The sequence below is a fragment of the Lissotriton helveticus genome, chromosome 3_1 (assembly GCF_964261635.1).
Source record: "Lissotriton helveticus chromosome 3_1, aLisHel1.1, whole genome shotgun sequence".
Lineage (NCBI taxonomy): Eukaryota > Metazoa > Chordata > Amphibia > Caudata > Salamandridae > Lissotriton > Lissotriton helveticus.
The window spans coordinates 2070338953-2070358567 of record NC_136061.1 but is presented as its reverse complement, the minus strand read 5'-3'; the positions used below and the strand labels follow the sequence as shown (position 1 = coordinate 2070358567).

Here is a 19615-nt window from a genome sequence, read left to right as displayed (position 1 = left end):
TGTGTTATAAAGCGGTTAAAAACTGTCATGCATTCTCTCTTTCCATATTGTCTTAAGAGGTTATGCAGTTTGTCATGTAGAAAGCTATTCAGGATATTGTGCATGCCATTATATGGTGATCCGGCGAGCATTCATGCAGGACTATAGCTACCGTCGGAGTAGTGGTACCAATTAATACAATATGCAGTTAACCTAGAATTAACAATATCCTAGCACCTGAAGGCGTAATCCATCAGAAAGCTCTACGTGGAGTCAGTACAACAGAATCTTAGCCCCTCTGACAGTACTAAACTACCAGGAGATACCATAAAGTATGCTCTAATGATATGGAGACAGCATGGTAGATGATCTGTGGATTAATTAGGGACCTATTGAATATTTATATAGGCAGAGTAGTCTAAATACTAGTAGTGTTTACAGGAGGATTGAGTTAGGTTAAATGGTAAAACGGTGATAAAGTAAGAGGTGAAAGGATAGGTGGTGATACAAAGAATGTAGTTTAGGCTATGGCCTAATGCCCAGCTTGTAAGTGGATTCACCAATTTGTCATCAAGAGTTGGCAGTATCAGGCAGAGTTCAAACTTTGCTCTCTAGGTGTTGCAAAGTGGATTGCACCTGCATATTCCCCATGATGTTGCACTTTTGACTACTCGGTTTTTGTACCTTCACTGTGAATGTCTCTGGCTGAGTCTCACTCATTATAAATTCTCAGTAATGAACAGAGTGCTAACTGCCAGTTTACGCTGATACGACTGCTGCTGGGCAATTGGGTTAATAGGCTCTGGCTTGGTGACATGCACATATGAGGCTACCGTCTTGCACAGCCAGTTAGTTACATGTGCACAGGTAGCCTGTCACAGGAGGGACCCTTCAAAGATGGGTACTGATCGGGGTAGTCCTTATAGTGTAATAGTGCTGATAACCAATTGACAAAGCTTTTTATTGTCTAGATATTTTTCCAATGAAGTAACATTAACTAATCAGATTAGAGAGCTATTGACAGTTTTTTTGTTGCCTGGTCTCGGTTGCATTCATTTGCAAGACTATATTGCCTAGGCCTATATGCTAAAGGGAAAACTTTGCTTAAAAGATTGATGGTACTGCATAGCTTTTGGCATTAATTTTTTGTGCTATGAGAGGTTTAGCCATCTAAATAGTTTTTCCTATGTGTTCCTCCCAGTATAAATAATCTGCATAGTTTGTAGTGCTAGAAGTTACTTTCTGTATGATGAATACTGTGTTCTCTCTACAGATATTTTAATATTCCTCCCCATTTGCTTCACAGGTCTTTTGAGTTAGCATCTAGCTGTAAATTGGTAGAATTGGTGTGAACTTGTGACATTTATGGCTGAGATCATCATCAATGTTACAAATAATGTTACCTTTTCATCTATTTGACTATGAAACCTTTTGTCACATCTACATTAACTCTTGTATTACATCATTTCCTGTAGCCAATACATCACTACCTTTAGTGCAGAGTGTTAAATCGCCCAAACGACTTCTCTTTGGGGCACTGCTTGGAATGGACAGTCCACCTCAGAAAAAAAGACTGAGACAAAAGCTATCTGGTTGTGAAGAAAGTGCCTCTCATGTGGTAAATATAACTTATGATAGCTTTTTAGTTGTTTCCAAATGAAGTTAAACTTATATGTGTATTAACATGCATAACTTTGTTTGCAGATTTCCAGCAAATCGTCAGAGGAACTTATGGACCCAGTTATCTCAAATCAAATTATTTGGAAATCTCCTTGTGTACTTCTCACTGACTGCAGGACACCAAGAAAGATGGAAAATGCAGCGAGTGCACAGTCAAAGTCAGTTAAAAGCTTGGAAAAGTATTTCTCACCTATGCATGGAGAGTGTAAAAGCGATCCGTTAGTACAAATAACCACTCAAAAGCGCAGTGGTTCATTGATTGATTGCTCTCCTTTTAAAAACGCTGAGGAAGTTGCTGTTACAAGTCCTTTTAGAGCATCTAGAAAAGCTTTATCTGAGGAAAGTACTCCTCAATCGAAAAATAGAGCATCTCAGATAAAACAGTCTGCAACCAAAATAGAAGACAGAAGTGTTCAAGGTTTACATACTCCAAGCAAAAAATCCATGACAACCCCTCAAAAGACGGAAACACATTTAGCTTCAACTGATCCTGCGATCATGGAGTCTTTGAAAACCTCAAGCTCTCCAGCTGATGTTTTGCAATCTAAGACTCAAGACCAGTGTACTCCAAGAAAATGTACTTTGCGAATCCCTCACACATTAGAGACCCTGTCCACCTCAAGTGCATCTTTAAAAAACACTTTGCTTTTGGAAGCGCTCTCACCGGAAGTTCTTCTAACAAACATGCAAGATCTTTGCACTCCCAAGAAAAACCCTGATTTAACTCATCATAAACTGAAACAGATAATCGTCTCCTGTACTAAAGTAGAAAAAGATACACACTTGCCAACATGTCCTGCTGACTTTGTAGGAACGAAGCTGCATGGTTTCTGTACCCCAAGCAAAAGCCCCATGGCGGCATCCCAGAAAGTGTCAACCTTCTGTAGTCCTACACGCTCACAATCTCTGAAATTGGCCAAATACCCAGCTAAAATTGTGGAAACAAATGTGCAAAATGTTTATAGCCCAAAAAAGAATGTTTTGAAAAGCCCTCAAAAACCTGATGCATTGCCAGTCTCAGATACGCCTGAAAAATCTCCATATAAAGTTTGGGATGTCAATATGCAGGAGCTGTGCACTCCCCAAAAGAACCATGATGCTACAACTAACAAACTGGTGTCCAGTACTCCAAGCAAAGCCTCGCAGTTAAACTGTGGGATGGTATCCCCTTCACTTATAATAACACCTGGGAAACTCAATATGGCTTCCCCTAAAACTCCCTCTACACAGCTGGTCCCGCCTTTTTCATCACCATTAAAGTCCTCGTTGCGATCGTCATCTTCACTCAGTTCACCTTCTGATACGCTATCTAGCAGTTTAAAGCTTCCAACTTCTAATCTTTCTTCAGACTCGACGTCTAGAGTTATATGTGGACTTCAAACTCCAACAAAATTTGAGGCTACATATAATTCTCCTTCTAAAGTAGAGAATTGTTCTACAAGAAAAAAAGGTATTGAATGCAAAGGGAGTACTTTATCTCCTCATAATTTCAAGACTATGAAAGATACAAAATCTTCTGATAATGATAAAAGTATTTTTTTTCCAAAAAAGGAGTCATCACAAGCGTTGTCACCTTCAGAAAAAGTGTTGACTGACAGTCATATATCGCCAAGAAAAAATGCCAAAGTAATTAACAGTGGTATCTCTTTGCTAAATTATTCCATAAACAGCCAGCTAACATCAGAAGTTCGTGTTGTCTGTGAAAGACTAGACTCGTCTTCTTTAACCATTTCTAGTGCATCTGACTCTCTTACATCTAGTTCTCAAATGGACGAAAGCATTGATATCGCAGAGGCTAAGGTTCTGCCAACAGAAGGGTCAGGGCTGAAAATGAAACTCCTAGTTACGCGAAAGCCTTCCAATGCTGATGCTCAGAAGCCATTGCTGGCTAAACCAGGGATTACAGGAAAGGAAGGAGACTTAGTTTCACCACCTTCTTATGAGCTCCGTTGTACCCCTGAGAGGAAGCAAAGAGAAGCTGCAGCACTCCTTGGAACACAAGAAATTCCTTCCAGCTTTTCCACTCCTAAAAGTCAGAAGAAGCTTGTCCCTGCCGGCACTCCAACCTATGAAGTTGAATTAGAAATGCAAGCCTCTGGCTTACCGAAACTTAGAATAAAAAGAACAGACTCTTGCTCAAGCCCAGACATTCGGCTATTGCAGAAGAAAACTAGTACTGTATCCCACAAACAAATAGGCGATGAAAGTCCTTTCAGTGAGCCCAATAGCCCCTGGTGTGGAAGGCATGCAAACAAGGTGGAATCAGTCTGTGTCTCTCCATCTTTTTGTCGTTCCTCTTACAACACACCTGGCAAGAGTGGAATACAGACATACATATGTCAGTCTTACACGCCAACAAGAGGCACGTCTAACACCACCTCTCCATGTTGTACAGATGTGGGTGTTCCTTGGACCCCATCCCCAAAGCATAAAGAAAAGACTACAGACACAATAAAGAACTGGCCCAGACGAAAGAAAGCTGTTGTCATTTGCTCTAATGCTAGCGTGAAGAATGGTAAAAATCAAGATTGTATGAACACAGTGTCTCTAACTGAAAACGTGATCGAAACTTCTGTTTCAGGAACCAGCAGCAAGACAGCGGGACTGGGGGAATTTGAATTAGATGGTGTATCCCAGCTTCCAGAACAGTCTCCTGTCACGGATTGGGATTTTAAAGCAGAAGAAAGCACTTCAATCTCAGCCTATGGACTGAAATCTAGAAAACGTAGATATGAATTCCTATCTCCAGAAAAATCCACAGAAGAGGTGCCGTGTTTCAGTGACTTTGATATTGTCAAAAATGCAGTTAAAGACCAAATCGGAACAGAGCAACAAGTGTCTGAATCACCTTTTGGCTGCAGAAATGTGTCGTCCTCAAGCAAAAGTTATGCACAGCAGAGTTCCCTGGGTGATGATGATGTTTTCAGTTTTGAAGGTACCAAATATACTTTTCCAAGTTAATATTAGAATATTGATCACATTTTACACCTGTCATATTCAAGGTCACATATACAAATTGGATTTCTCATTGGTTTTTGAAAAAACAAAGTAGTGATTTTAGGATTGGAATGTTTGACAGATGCATATAAACTCAAACTATTCCTCAATTTATTTATAGTTTGTTATTTAGCATGCCCATATGTGTTTTTGTTCCCACGTGCATCAGATAGTACAACAATACCTTTTCTTTCCTGTTGTGTGTGAGTGTTTTTAGGAACAACATCTAGTCTGAACCCTCCTTAGTGCCACTCGCCACATAGTGTTCTAAACCCTTCACATTCACGGAGGTTAATGTTTTCTTTCTTTAACTGTAGATGGTCAGGTTCAATGCTTAGTTCTGTGAATGAGTCTTGAATAGACCAACTTCGCTCTCCTCAGCCATGCTTGTTGGCTGCTACGACAATTAGTAGGTTTGATTTTTCAGATATTAAATATAGTCTGGAAATGTTGTTATAGCGCTGCACATAGTGGTTAAGACCATCAATATCATAACTGTCAACTGGAATTTCATAAAGAACGCCATATTTATTCTACATTAATTGCAACTTATTTAATGCTTGGAGCAATAGGTCATTACATGTGCATGTGTGCGCGCACACAAACTTGTGCAGAAGTAAAATTCCTGCAAGAGCAATTGCCTTAGTGCAAGGTTTTAGAATCTGGGCTGGTTGTGCACCATCAGTGTGATTCTTGTTTTGACCTTAAAATTTTATTTCCAACCCTTAAATGGAATGGATCACATTTGATAGATTTTAATAAATAATTAAAATCCTAAACGTATGCAACGCAGGGTAGCCTTATCTTGCCCGAATCCTCCTTTGTATGTCTTTCCCACTGAGGGAATTGGAAGTACCAGATCTTTGCTTTGAGATCACTTCTTTGATCCAAACCAAAGGGCTTTACATGTGAATGTTTTGTCTTAGCCATGAGAACCATGTTGATAGCCATTAAACTCACATAGTGGGGAAAACAGGCAATAGTGGCACTGGTCTACTCCTGGGCTAAATTACTGGGACAGGTCAGCATGAAGCCTGCTTCTGACCAGTCGGAGTCCGTAGAAGGATGATTTGTTTAGGTGGGGCCACCAACCTAGTCATGAAAGGATAATCACAACAATGGTGTTATGAATCTTTATTATAAGAAGCCACAAGTTTAAAAAGTGAATTGCAGATACTATCATTTAATTAGTGCAGAATAACCGGTAATTGTTAGACAAGTAAATACAAAAATAAATCCGAATTAAACATTTGGCCATGGACCCGAAAGAAAAAAAGGTCAAAAATTCAAAGATTCTTTTATCTTCTTCATTTGTCTTCAATTAGCTTTCCGTTTATATCTATAAAAAAATGATTACAGCCTCAGCCAAACTTCTTCAGGATTGCACTACAATATAAAACCATATATATACCTATATATATATATATATATCTATATATATATATATATAGATATATATCTATATTACCTACTGGCGGTCGCCAGTAGGTATATATAGTTAGGATTTTTTCTCTATGGGATTTTTGAAAATTCTATGTCTAATAACTTTGCCGTTTGTGGACGGAATTGGCTGAAATTTTCAGGAAAATGGCACATTTTGTTTCTGAGCAGCCTTTGAAAATTTGGGGGGGGTTCGTCAAGGGGGGGCCGAGAAAAAAGGGGGGTCCCAAAACGCGTTTTTCCCATGTTAATTTCCATAGGGCGGTTGGCCTCACTTTTAGCCCGAACGGCTGAATGGATTTGCACGAAACTTGGCAAAATTGTAGGGACTGGTAGCCCGATGTGCCTTTTGTAGGTCTCAATATATGTGCTCCAGTGGATTTTGAGAAATTAACGTTTAAAAAAAGATATATATCTGTAAGCGCGGACCGGGCAGCGGCCTAGGACGCGTACTTTTCGCGCAACGGAGCTTTGTGAAGCGAAGCTGATTGGTTCTCCGGCGTCTGTCAACATTCCAAACAGTCCGTAGTGGCCGCAAACAGTCCGTAGTGGCCGCCATCTTGTCTCTCGGTAGGATCGAGAGACAAGAGGAGGCCAAAGCGAAGGGGCAAATGACCATAAGGGGGAATAGTAGATCCTCGCTGACCCCCTAGGTTTGATGTGGAGGTTTTAAAAGGGCCCCGCGGGGCAAAAAAAAAAAATTATAATAATAATCTTACGGCTGAATGGATTTGCACGAAACTTGGCAAAATTGTAGGGACTGGTAGCCCGATGTGCCTTTGCTAGATCTCAATATATGTGCTTCAGTGGATTTTGAGAAATTAACGTTCAAAAAAAGATATATATCTGTAACAGCGCACCGCTTCGCGTACTTTTCGCGTTACGGAGCTTTGCGAAGCGAAGCTGATTGGCTCTCCGGTGTCTGTAAACATTCCAAACAGTCCGTAGCGGCCGCCATCTTGTCTCTCGGTAGGATCGAGAGACAAGAGGAGGCCAAAGCGAAGGGGCAAATGACCATAAGGGGGCATAGTAGATCCTCGCTGATCCCCTAGGTTTGATGTGGAGGTTTTAAAAGGGCCCCGCGGGGCAAAAAAAATAAATAATAATAATAATCGAACGGCTGAATGGATTTGCACGAAACTTGGTAAAATATTAGGGACTGGTAGCCCGATGTGCCTTTGCTAGGTCTCAATATATGTGCTTCAGTGCATTTTGAGAAATTAACGTTCAAAAACAAGATATATATCTGTAACAGCGCTCCGCTTCGCGGAGATAAAATTATATCTGTATTACCTAGCTGTTGCTAACACCAGTTAGCGACGGCTAGTAGGAGATAGCGACCATCTTGGGCCCCACTTTGCATGTGAGTGATATTTATCACTAATGACATGCAAAGTGGGCATGCCAAGATGTTAGCGACTGGAAACAGTCGCTAACATCGCTATCTCCTATTATCAACTTTTGGAAATATTCGAGATAAGCGCGAATATCTCCAAAAAGTAACAGCTGCCCTGAGCAGTTCTTAGCCATGTTATCCTATGGGAGGTGGATAACATGGCTAAGAGGATTAGCTCGGTAATGCATGAATATCGCGGAGTTTTCAGCGATATTAATGCATTGCGGTCGGTTTTTATCGTATTTGCGATAAACTTTGATAATAGCAAGGTTTATCTGCGATAATTTCTGACGGTAAAAAAATCTTTGCAATGCATCGTTAGGGATAAATATCGCTTAACTTTGGTAATATGCCCCAACGTCTGTTAACGTTCGATTCGAAGGAAATCAGGAAGTGTTGAAAAACATTGTCTGCGCCATCTTGTCTTTTTTCAAATGCCACACTTTTGTCGTGCACGGCAGCCATTTTAGATGCCTTGACCAGACCCACTCTGTGCACGCTGTCGATCCTTAGCATGGCTCCCCACCCTCGCAAGCATCTCCCCCAGGCAGTGGTCACCCCCGCTCTCTGTCTTATGCATGGGTAATAAACCTCCCCCCATCTGCGCTGCTCTTTCCTGAGAATCACACCCTGTGCCCGCCCGACACCTCCCTTTCGCTCTATTCACTACTGCACCCTCTGACACTCCTTTTCCTCTGTGTCCGATTGTCCAGGCTGGTCCTAGGGTATCAGCTAGCCCTGCAGATGTAGTTTATGGCCACAGCTGTAAAGATTCACCCCTCTTCAAAGGAGTTATAGTAGATCAAGGCCCACACTCGATGAGATCCGTCACAGCAGAAGCGTTGCTATTATCTGAAAACCATCCTGTATTGTGATTGGGGAGGGGACCGAGCGTGAAGCGGAAGATTCCAGGGATGACTCTTTGTACATCAAAGTTTTTACAATTATGTGTCACATTAAAAATATATAGCACTCCGACAAAGTAGTAAGATTATAAAACTTTAATAATTTATAAATATATACAAGAAAACAAAAATAGTAATAACATATAAACATTTTTAGGGAAAAACAACGAAGTAGCGGTCGGCTGTGCGAATAGTCCCAACGCAGCACAACGTCCAGATTTCCGGCGTGGGGCGGGTCATCAGTAGCAAACTGTTGTGCGAATAGTTCCAAGGCAGCAGAACGCGCTGAAATCTAGATGACACGAAAGTGATGTCTAGTAAGTTGCCACCCAGCAAATAACGGCGTGGGGCGTCGCGGGGGGTGGGTCTTCAGTAGCAAACTGTTGTGCGAATAGTTCCAAGGCAGCAGAACGATGGCACCAAGGTGATGTCCAGTAAGTTGCCGCACTGGTTTTGGTATCCTACAATGCTGCTCCGAATAACGGCGTGGGGCGCCCCGGGGGAGGCGGCGTGAACGGGCCTCTCCAGGTGGAGTGTCATCTGTTGTAGTGGGGCGCCCCTTTACCGTTTCAGTTGCCATTCCGTCCGTTTTTGGTCCACTGTGTCAAAAGCCGCAATTCAGCTGAGTTGCGCCCACTCTTGCGGTGCAGCGATAGGCGGCTGTCACAGGACTCTCAAAATGGCGGCAGGCTCTTTCCTTTTTGGGCCTGGTCCACTGAAATGGCCCTGGGACACCTTGGAAATCGGATGCTTGTCTGCTAGGTCTTGGACCCCATTCTCGAAAGCGTCCCCTCCGCCTTGAGAATTCATCAAAAGTTTTGGGGGCCCCGACTCCTGCAGGCTTCTGGTGGGGAGCGGCTGCCATGATTGCTCGCGGAATGACTACGACGGAGCTACGAGATGGTGGTGCTCTCATGCTGACGCCAGCTTCAGTCTGAAACATCCAGAAACAAGGTGGGGCTTTCATCGTTTGGAAAAAAAAAAAGTTTTCATCCAATGAAAAGTGTTGTTTTTAGGTCATATGATCAAGCCTTCCATCATTAGGAAACCAAAAGTAAAATGAACCAATGAAAAGTTTTATAAACAAGTCACATGACCTGTTATGCGGCATAGGGTATAAAATGCGGAGAAAATACGTTGGCACGTGAGGCGGCGTCAGTAGCGGACCGATGTGCGAATAGGCCGAAGGCAACACAGCGCGCCAAGATCCGGATGGCACCGAGGTGGTGTCCAGCAAGTTGCAGCACTGGTGTGGCCATCCTACAATGTTGAAAGTCGGCGTGGGGCGCCCCGTTGGCCTGTGAGTTTGCGTCAGTAGCGGACCGATGTGCGAAAAGCCGAAGGCAGCACAACGCGCCAAGATCCGGATGGCACCGAGGTGGTGTCTAGTAAGTTGCCGCACTGGTGTGGCCATCCTACAATGCTGAAAGTCGGCGTGGGGCGCCCTGTTGGCCTGTGAGATGGTGTCAGTAGCGGACTGATGTGCGAATGGGGCCAAAGGCAGCGCAACAATATTTTCTGACTGACACCACAAGGCGCTGAGATGCCAAGATCCGGATGGCACCGAGGTGATGTCTAAGTTGCGGACTGATGTGCGAATGGGGCCAAAGGTAGCGTAACAATATTTTCTGTATGGAAGATACCACTAGGCGTTGAGATGCCAAGATTCGGATGGCACCGAGGTGATGTCTAGCAAGTTGCTGCACTGGTGTGGTCATCCTACAATGCTGAAACTCGGCGTGGGTCGCCCCATTAGCCTGTGAGATGGCGTCAGTAGCGGACCGATGTGCGAATAGGCCGAAGGCAGCACAACGCGCCAAGATCCGGATGTCACAGTGGTGGTTTCATAGTTGAGAGGCACTTCATCTGCAGTGGGGCGCCGAGATCCGGATGGCACCGAGGTGATGTCTAGCAAGTTGCTGTACTGGTGTGGTCATCCTACAATGCTGAAAGTCGGCGTGGGGCGCCCCATTAGCCTGTGAGATGGCGTCAGTAGCGGACTGATGTGCGAATGGGGCCAAAGGCAGCACAACGCGCCAAGATCCGGATGGCACCGAGGTGGTGTCCAGCAACTTGCCGCACTGGTGTGGCCATCCTACAATGCTGCGCCGAAAGTCGGCGTGGGGCGCCCCGTTGGCCTGTGAGTTCGCGTCAGTCAGTGGGGGCTGTTTGAGGATCTGACTGCATTGGAAAGCAATGTGATGCTGTGCGTCGCCCCCAAGATGGAGGTTCCTCGGCTGCAGTGGGGCGCCCCTTGGTGTTTCACTCGCTATGCAGCTGAGTTGCGTGCGCACTTGTGGCGAATAGGCCGAAGGCAGCACAACGCGCTGAGATCTGGATGGCACCGAGGTGGTGTCCAGCAATTTGCCGCACTGGTGTGGCCATCCTACAATGCTGCGCCGAAAGTCGGCGTGGGGTGCCCCGTTGGCCTGTGAGGTGGCGTCAGTAGCGGACCGATGTGTGAATAGGCCGGAACCAGCACAAGGCGCCAAGATCCGGATGGCACCGAGGTGGTGTCATAGTTGAGAGTTCTGAGCAGCGCTTGTAACACTGTCTGAAGCTTATTTGCACCTGCTGCAGCTTCACTATTGCCCTGGTGTGGCCTAAGATCGCCCATGACATAGGCGGCCACCTCCCGGGGTCCGGCGGAACTTTTTTCCTTTTCCTTTCTGCATCTTGTCCCAAATTCGTTTGACCTGAAGACACGACCAGGTTCCTGAATGTGTGCAGGGGGACGCTATTGATTGAATCAAAATGGCGGCTTCACACAAAGCTGACTCAAGCGTTTTCTGGTGGTTTCATAGTTGAGAGGCACTTCATCTGCAGTGGGGCGCCGAGATCCGGATGGCACCGAGGTGATGTCTAGCAAGTTGCTGCACTGGTGTGGTCATCCTACAATGCTGAAACTCGGCGTGGGTCGCCCCATTAGCCTGTGAGATGGCGTCAGTAGCGGACCGATGTGCGAATAGGCCGAAGGCAGCACAACGCGCCAAGATCCGGATGTCACAGTGGTGGTTTCATAGTTGAGAGGCACTTCATCTGCAGTGGGGCGCCGAGATCCGGATGGCACCGAGGTGATGTCTAGCAAGTTGCTGTACTGGTGTGGTCATCCTACAATGCTGAAAGTCGGCGTGGGGCGCCCCATTAGCCTGTGAGATGGCGTCAGTAGCGGACTGATGTGCGAATGGGGCCAAAGGCAGCACAACGCGCCGAGATCTGGATGGCACCGAGGTGGTGTCCAGCAATTTGCCGCACTGGTGTGGCCATCCTAAAATGCTGCGCCGAAAGTCGGCGTGGGGTGCCCCGTTGGCCTGTGAGGTGGCGTCAGTAGCGGACCGATGTGTGAATAGGCCGGAACCAGCACAAGGCGCCAAGATCCGGATGGCACCGAGGTGGTGTCATAGTTGAGAGTTCTGAGCAGCGCTTGTAACACTGTCTGAAGCTTATTTGCACCTGCTGCAGCTTCACTATTGCCCTGGTGTGGCCTAAGATCGCCCATGACATAGGCGGCCACCTCCCGGGGTCCGGCGGAACTTTTTTCCTTTTCCTTTGTGCATCTTGTCCCACAATCCGTTTGACCTGAAGACACGACCAGGTCCCTGAATGTGTGCAGGGGGACGCTATTGATTGAATCAAAATGGCGGCTTCACACAAAGCTGACTCAAGCGTTGCTGCTGATGCTATACAGAGAAAAACTGGTTTTCAGTTTGTACATTCTTCAGGATTTTTCCATCCAAGGCTGGTTGAGAGTTTGTATAACAATGGCTTCAGATTTTCAACATACTACTCTTCAACATTCTTCCTAAATGTAACAATGTGAGACTCACTAGGAGAACGGTGTAGTGAGGGCCACAAACGGCTGTTTGTCTTTCCTTTCAAAATGCTGCCAACAATATTTTCGGAATGGAAGACAACACAAGGCGCTGAGATTCGGTTGGCACCGAGGTGGTGTCCAGCAAGTTGCCGCACTGGTGTGGCCATCCTACAATGCTGCGCCGAAAGTCGGCGTGGGGTGCCTGAAGGGGGGGGGGGAGGCGGCGCAAACGAGCCTCTCCCGCTTCTCCATGTGGAGGCAGTTCATCTGCAGTGGGGCGCCGAGATCCGGATGGCACCGAGGTGGTGTCTAGCAAGTTGCCGCACTGGTGTGGCCATCCTACAATGCTGCGCCGAAAGACGGCGTGGGGTGCCCGAAGGAAGTGTCCTTATCCAGGGCATTATCGCTGTATCATGTCCTCCACTAAAATGGCCCTGGGACACCTTAGAACTCGGACGCTCGATTTTTTTTTCCTTTCCTGTACATGCAAAAAAAGGTAAATGCCCGGTACGTTACACGCTTCATCTGCCACGATGAACTCTCCAGAGGAACCGAAAAAAAATATAGTTGTGGTAACTATACCATGCATCGTCATATGGAGAGGTGGCACCAATTAATTATAGTGCTGCATAAAAGAGAGATTTGGAGGAGAACCCCTGACCTGCTAGTACATTCATCAAAGAAGTGGCACTGAGAGCTTCAGAGGCAAGGGAAACGGTCCCAAATTTTTAGAAGAACTTTGGAAAGATTAAAATGACATGTTTAGATTGTGGCAAATTAATTTCATGTGGACAGATGAGTGTTACTCTAATAAATACAGCATATGAACATCATCATAGTCGATGGTTGGTAGAGACATTTTGACTATATCCTGGACCTGCCCGTCCTCGCCCAAAATGGCGCCGGAATAAATGGGACTCGTAACTCCTTGTTGTGTACTGGTTGCAGAACCTTGAAATCACGAGATACGTATGCAGTTTTGAAGCACATGGCGGGCGGGGACGAGAATTGATTGAATATTTCGACATCCCTATTGATATTAAGTTCTGATGTGTTATTGATTACTGTACTGTTGAAAGTTCGAATTAACGTCACCCATGGTACTTGCCCGCAAATGTATATCTAGATAATTTTATTGTAACTGGCCCTGTCGTATTTTAATTATAAAATGTACGTCCACCGATTCCGTAACTGTTAGACACCTTAGTTCTTGCAACCTAATGGCCCGCCCGTTACGTTCCTCTACAGTGTAAATGTCTACTCATCACATACGATTACAGTTTGCTCCGTGGCCGGCCCACGTGGTTATAGGCTCGTATTTGTATAATGAAATTTTCAAAATAAAGGTTTTTAAAAGAAAACATGGTAGTAGTATATACATTGGTAAAGTTTGTAATAATAGTCACTGTTTTAGAATCATTAAAAGGCAAGTGAAATAAAGAAGACCAATTACATGAAGGGTAAAAGGTATAATACGAAGGAACGCAGTAAAGATAAATGGTCAAGGGCTGTTGTGTTTTCTATTCCTGCAACATAAAGTGATCGATAAGAATCTCATATTCAGGCGTATCGGCGACTAAGACAGCAGGTCGACCCTCTTTTGCTCAACGGCTCCATCATGGGACGAAGAAACGCTCTTTTTCTCGAAAAAAGAATATATTTTACTTGCAGGACAGTTGTAAAATTTCCGGGAAAGTACATTAGTCTGGAACATTATAACATATATTTAAGAAAAAATAATGTTCGGAAGTAATGAAAAGCGTAATTTTTAGGTCATATGACCAAGCCTTTCATCATTACAATAAGAAAAGTAAAATGAACCAATGAAAAGTGTTATTAACAAGTCACATGACTTGTTATGCTTACGTTACGCGCTGCGCGCCCCGGATGACTTCCGGATGCGCTAACGCGGCGCGTCATATGACGCATTACGCGACAACGCAGGTCCAGAATATAGTCAAAATGTCTCCACCAACCAGCGGTCGGAACACAACCCCTTTCAGCAGGCTAAATAGTTCTGTTAAATGAGAACAGAAGGGACAGGCAACAAGAACCATCAGTCAAAGAGGGGAGGGCTAGTTCTTCTCTACCGGGTTACATTGGGGCGCTACCGGAACTGATCGAATTGGTAGTCTACAGTGTTTCTGGATGTTTCAGACTGAAGCTGGGGTTAGCATGAGAGCAGCATCATTTCGTAGCTCCGTCGTGGCCATTCCGCAACCAATCATGGCAGCCGCTCTTTATCGTTATTTTGGGCGGGGTGGGTGGCGGAGCCGAGCTGTTTTGCAGCCATCATTGTGTGGAGTTCAGTTCATCTCACTAGTTTTGTATTTGTCATGAGGGGTTGTTCCTAATGTTTCTATTTTAGCGAGGTCAAAAAGAGATCCCATTAGTGGCCTACTGATTTTGCTCGATTCCTTTTCTTTTTTTTACACGATTTTTCGTTATCTGCAAAGACTAAACAGAGTATTGCGACTCTGTGTTTGTTTGTAAATAGAGAATGAACCAAAGAGAACTAATTCTAAAACAGTAAATACTTGGATAACAATCAATCAAATGGAGAGAGAAGCAGGCACGACGGATTACAACGGGGGCAAAGGCCTGCGTTAACTACCTTTCACTATCTGCAAAGAGAGAGTACTCCTAATAGAAATGAGGGGGGGGGGGTACCATTCAAAGCAGATCAGTGTGCATAAACACGAAAATGTTTTCACTTACCACGTACTTGACATTCGACAGCTTATGATATTTGCTATTAAAAAACCATTGAAATTCACTGAAAAAACCATAGGTTATAGACCATATATAGTTAGGAATTAGCATTTACAAAACCTTGAAAATTCACTGAAAAAACCATAGGTTATAGACCATATATAGTTAGGAATTAGCATTTAAAAAACCTTATTTTACTCACACAAAACCATTGAAATTCCATATATAGTTAGTTGCACTAACTATATATTGCGCACCCGCAATCCACTGCTGATCATGTCACATATTACATCATTCATGACATGGTCAGTGACATCACTGATGACATCACTGATGACATCTGAAATGACATCACTGATGACATCACTGATGACATCTCATTTGACATCAATGACCACATCACTGATGATATTATTCATGTGACAATACAATGCATCTCTTCACATTTTAATATAACCTCTGTTTCACCCAGTGTTAAAAACAGAGTATAATTTTTGAAACCATTGACACACCAATACTAGTTACTACATACGTACTCACTGATTCCTACGTCTACACACACATTCACTCATTCACCCATACAATCATTCATACATACAATCACTCATGTTTACAAGACAATCATATGCACTCATACACCTATACAGACACTCACACTCTGCCACTCATCCATGGAGTTACTCACACACCTAGTCAGTCCTGTAAAGAATCAATCACACTTCCATTTTCTACTCTATACAGTTAAACATAGAGCACCTTACGTTTTCAACCATATACTAACACATACTTACTCTCTTATACAATCATTGATACAAGTACACATTGATCTGTACAGAGTCACACACCTCCCATCCAGCCACACACACACTCAGTCTCCCATGCAAATACTTGGGCAATCAATCAATAACCCATATAGTTACTCATATAGCTACTGATCAACACATGCAGCAGTTTACAGAACAACAGACATAATGATGCACAAATTAAGACAGTTTAGTCACTAACCCATGCACTCAGTGAGACACATTTAATCACTCACTCATACATTCAGTCATGCACCTACTAAATCCTTCGTCCAGACACTTATACATCCACTCATTCTTCAATATGTAAGACATATTTTAACTTTACAGAAACATAGTCACTGGATGTTGTCATCAGTGATGTCATCAGTGATGTCATTTCAGATGTCATCAGTGATGTCATCAGTGATGTCACTGACCATGTCATGAATGATGTAATATGTGACATGATCAGCAGTGGATTGCGGGTGCGCAATATATAGTTAGTGCAACTAACTATATATGGAATTTCAATGGTTTTGTGTGAGTAAAATAAGGTTTTTTAAATGCTAATTCCTAACTATATATGGTCTATAACCTATGGTTTTTTCAGTGAATATATAGATAGATAGATAGATAGATAGATAGATAGATAGATAGATAGATATATAGATATATATATATATATAAATATATATATATATATATATATAACGCTCAAATCCCTCATATCAATGAAGAATGACCACACTCATGGGGTGGCATTTCAGCAGGCTTCTTTATTTTCCTTGCTCGAGCAAGGAAAATAAAGAAGCCTGCTGAAATGCCACCCCATGAGTGCGGTCATTCTTCATTGATATGAGGGATTTGAGCGTAGTATAAGTGCGGCTGTCCACGGCTGCAAACCGGTACCTGCCCGAGAGTGCACCGTACACTAAGTGGAGACGGAGCGGAATATATATATATATATATATATATATATATATATATATATATACATACATATACATATACTACTTCTCTATCACAAGAAATATATATACACATTGAAAACAACACAATTTTGCAATTGATACCCCAACACCACATAACCCAAACTATGTGTATTATTAGTTAAAAAGAAAATTGAATTGAATTACTACAAAATAAGGTCTAAAAAAAAAAAACAATAACAAACAAAGAAGAACATGAAGTCCTGTCAGGTTACATGATATTCTTAAAACCAATTGTGACACAACAAAGGGGCAACCAGGTACGAGTCTTTATGGTCAGTACATCGCATAATCAAAATAGCAACCATTGTTTCCGGCAGCATAATCAGTACCCAGTGTTACCTACATCCCTTTTGAGAAGTATATCCTACCCCTAATTGTAACAAACTGTGTTACTAACCAAAACAATCATAATTGAGTATAATGTTGCATCAAACATAACTAATAACAGTGTCAAAATCAAATAACAGAACCCCTCCATCGCAAATGAGGCACGTACCAGAATCAGTGTACTACTTTGTAACAGGCATTTCAACAAGCAAAAGAAGTCTCAATTACTAAGTATCTTTCTTATATACTTTGTTACCCCCTCAGTAATGGGAAACACCTGTGCGGTTACATCCTTCTAATTTATTAATAGAATACAATTCCAACATGATTGCCAATTTTAAATAGGAGAAAAAGAGAAACACATATATACGAATACCCTATCTTCCCAATAATATAGTAAAGAAGAAAGATAGTCTTTTATATTTATCTATGTTAACACCCCAGTAAACACGTCATTCATTTCAAAGACTCAGAAGAATCAAACCAATGATAGTTCCTCACTCAAGCCTTCCAGCATGACCAATATTGTGCACCCATAGGAACCACGTGTACAGGGGCAGGAAAGTCATTTCATTGTTCTAGTTGTTATCCTCGTAGTAATCCACCATTCAGCCCATTTCGCCAAAATTTTTTTGTGTACCCACATAACAAATAATATGCGCATTCAACCAATGTCACCAAAATGTTTTGTATTTGCCATATAACAAATGGTACTCACATAAGCACCATCTTTTTGGTGGGGGGGGGGGTAAATATCACACTGAATACACCATCATAGGTGTTGTCTCACAGTGGGGAAAAAAATCAATCATAATTCCACAACAAACTATATCCATGTTTATCAAAAGTGTTTTCATTTGAACATTCTTATTTTTCTATGTGACAAATGAAACGCTTCCATACGTGCTGTCTTTTAAAGAAGAAAGAGACCCTATTAGTTATTTACCATTTATAATACTCATTAGGACCACAGTTCAGCCAATGTCACTGACAATTTCATTATTCCTATATTACAGATTGTAGGAAACTGGCTCTATATATACAGCACCAAAATTAGGTATAGTGTGTATAGAGTCCAGGTGACCCCAGATGTAGGCAGAGGTTTAAGTTAGATAGAATCTTACTCTCTATTTGTGGTAGAGTGGTCGAGCAGTAAGGCAGTATCAGAGGACAGTCTTAAGCATTTGATGTACACACTCAGCAAATGAATTCACACACTCCAGGACTGAATTCTAGACCAATTGTTTTTGAATAAAATGTTGTTTTATTTTTAGAACCAAGCAAGCCTTCCACAGTTCAGCATTAAATCCCTTACAGTAATACGTTGCTGATTGTAGAACAGTTTGAAAATGCAATAGGAATTTTACTTTGTTCGATTTACAGGGGATGCAGTAAACTGCAATACTTAGCAAATTCAGCACATTGAGATGAATAGGCTTTTTCAGTAAATTACAGGTAAGTTACTTTTTTACTTTTGTATATTACTTTTGTAACTCAGTGCTGGATACCTAGATTCAGCACTGGCTAATTTCCTGCAACAGGTAAGTAAATAAGTTTTGGTTATTCTTGCAATTATTAAAGAATATTTTTAGACTTAAAAACTCCACACTTAAAAACTTTTTGGAAGAAAATTGTCAAACTTATCCTATGGAGGAAAAACAGGTTATCGGTTCACAGGTAAGTTATCGTCTGTGAGAGTTAAGGTTCTGGGGTTAGACACAGGGATCCCCCAGGGTCAGTGATGCACTCTTGTTACACCCTCAGCGGCACTAGGGCGGCCGGGTGCAGAGCGTTGAGGCCCAATGTTATCCAATGGTGGATAGGGGGCCTCCGATTGGTGGCTGCTGGTAAGCAGGCCACTGGGTTGTGGAAGCAAAGCTCCTAGGCTTTAGGTCAGGGCAAATGGGGAAACAAAGCAGCTCAAAAGGTGCACCCTCAGTGGCACTGAGGCGGCCGGTTGCAGAGTGCTGTTTCGACGTCTGGCGCCCTGTTTTCAATGGAGAACCTCCAGTTTGCAAAAGCTTTGCAGGCAGGGAGATAAAGGTTTTCTGGGTACGACCACCACTTTGAGAGGTACGTTGGGAAGTTAGGGGTTGGTTAGGCACCGTTGGTTTGGGCACATATGGCTGTGAGGCGTCTGGTGCAGGGGTGTCTTTTGGGGTTGGATCTTCTTACGAGCTCCTGGTCGCGGTTAGGGGGGTCCTTCTGGATTTAGACTGCAGGTGTTTTTCCACTCGAGCTCAGGCCCGGTTTGGCAGGTGTAGAGTGGGCTGGATTTGCGGTCTCAGGCGGCTGCCAGAGGTTGCAGTTGAACAAATCAGGTGTTCACGGGAGAAGCTGTCTTTGTAAGTGAAAGCAGGCAGGTCCTCCGGGGTTTTTGAGATTGCTGGCTGCTGGACACACCGGGGTTTCGCAGGAGCAGGTTTGCGGGGAGACTGGATTTTAGAGCTGGGGGCCAAGCCAGTGGGCGTCTTCCTCTTGTTAGCTGGCTGCACGGCTGTTCGGTCCTTCTTCTTTTTGTTCATGTTGTCAGGCTGGAGGTGAGGGAGCAAGGTTCAGGTTGCCCCCTAAATACTAGATTTAGGGGC

At 43.4% G+C, this 19615-nt stretch overlaps 1 protein-coding gene across 1 annotated transcript in view; it reads left to right on the top strand.

The window, feature by feature from the left end:
• Nucleotides 1–19615, top strand: part of TICRR (TOPBP1 interacting checkpoint and replication regulator) — a 581214-nt gene that overhangs the window by 422694 nt on the left and 138905 nt on the right. The window contains exons 16-17 of the mRNA XM_078683197.1: nucleotides 1455–1597; nucleotides 1684–4594. Coding sequence (XP_078539323.1) covers nucleotides 1455–1597; nucleotides 1684–4594 — 3054 coding nt within the window. The remainder of the gene's footprint in view (nucleotides 1–1454; nucleotides 1598–1683; nucleotides 4595–19615) is intronic.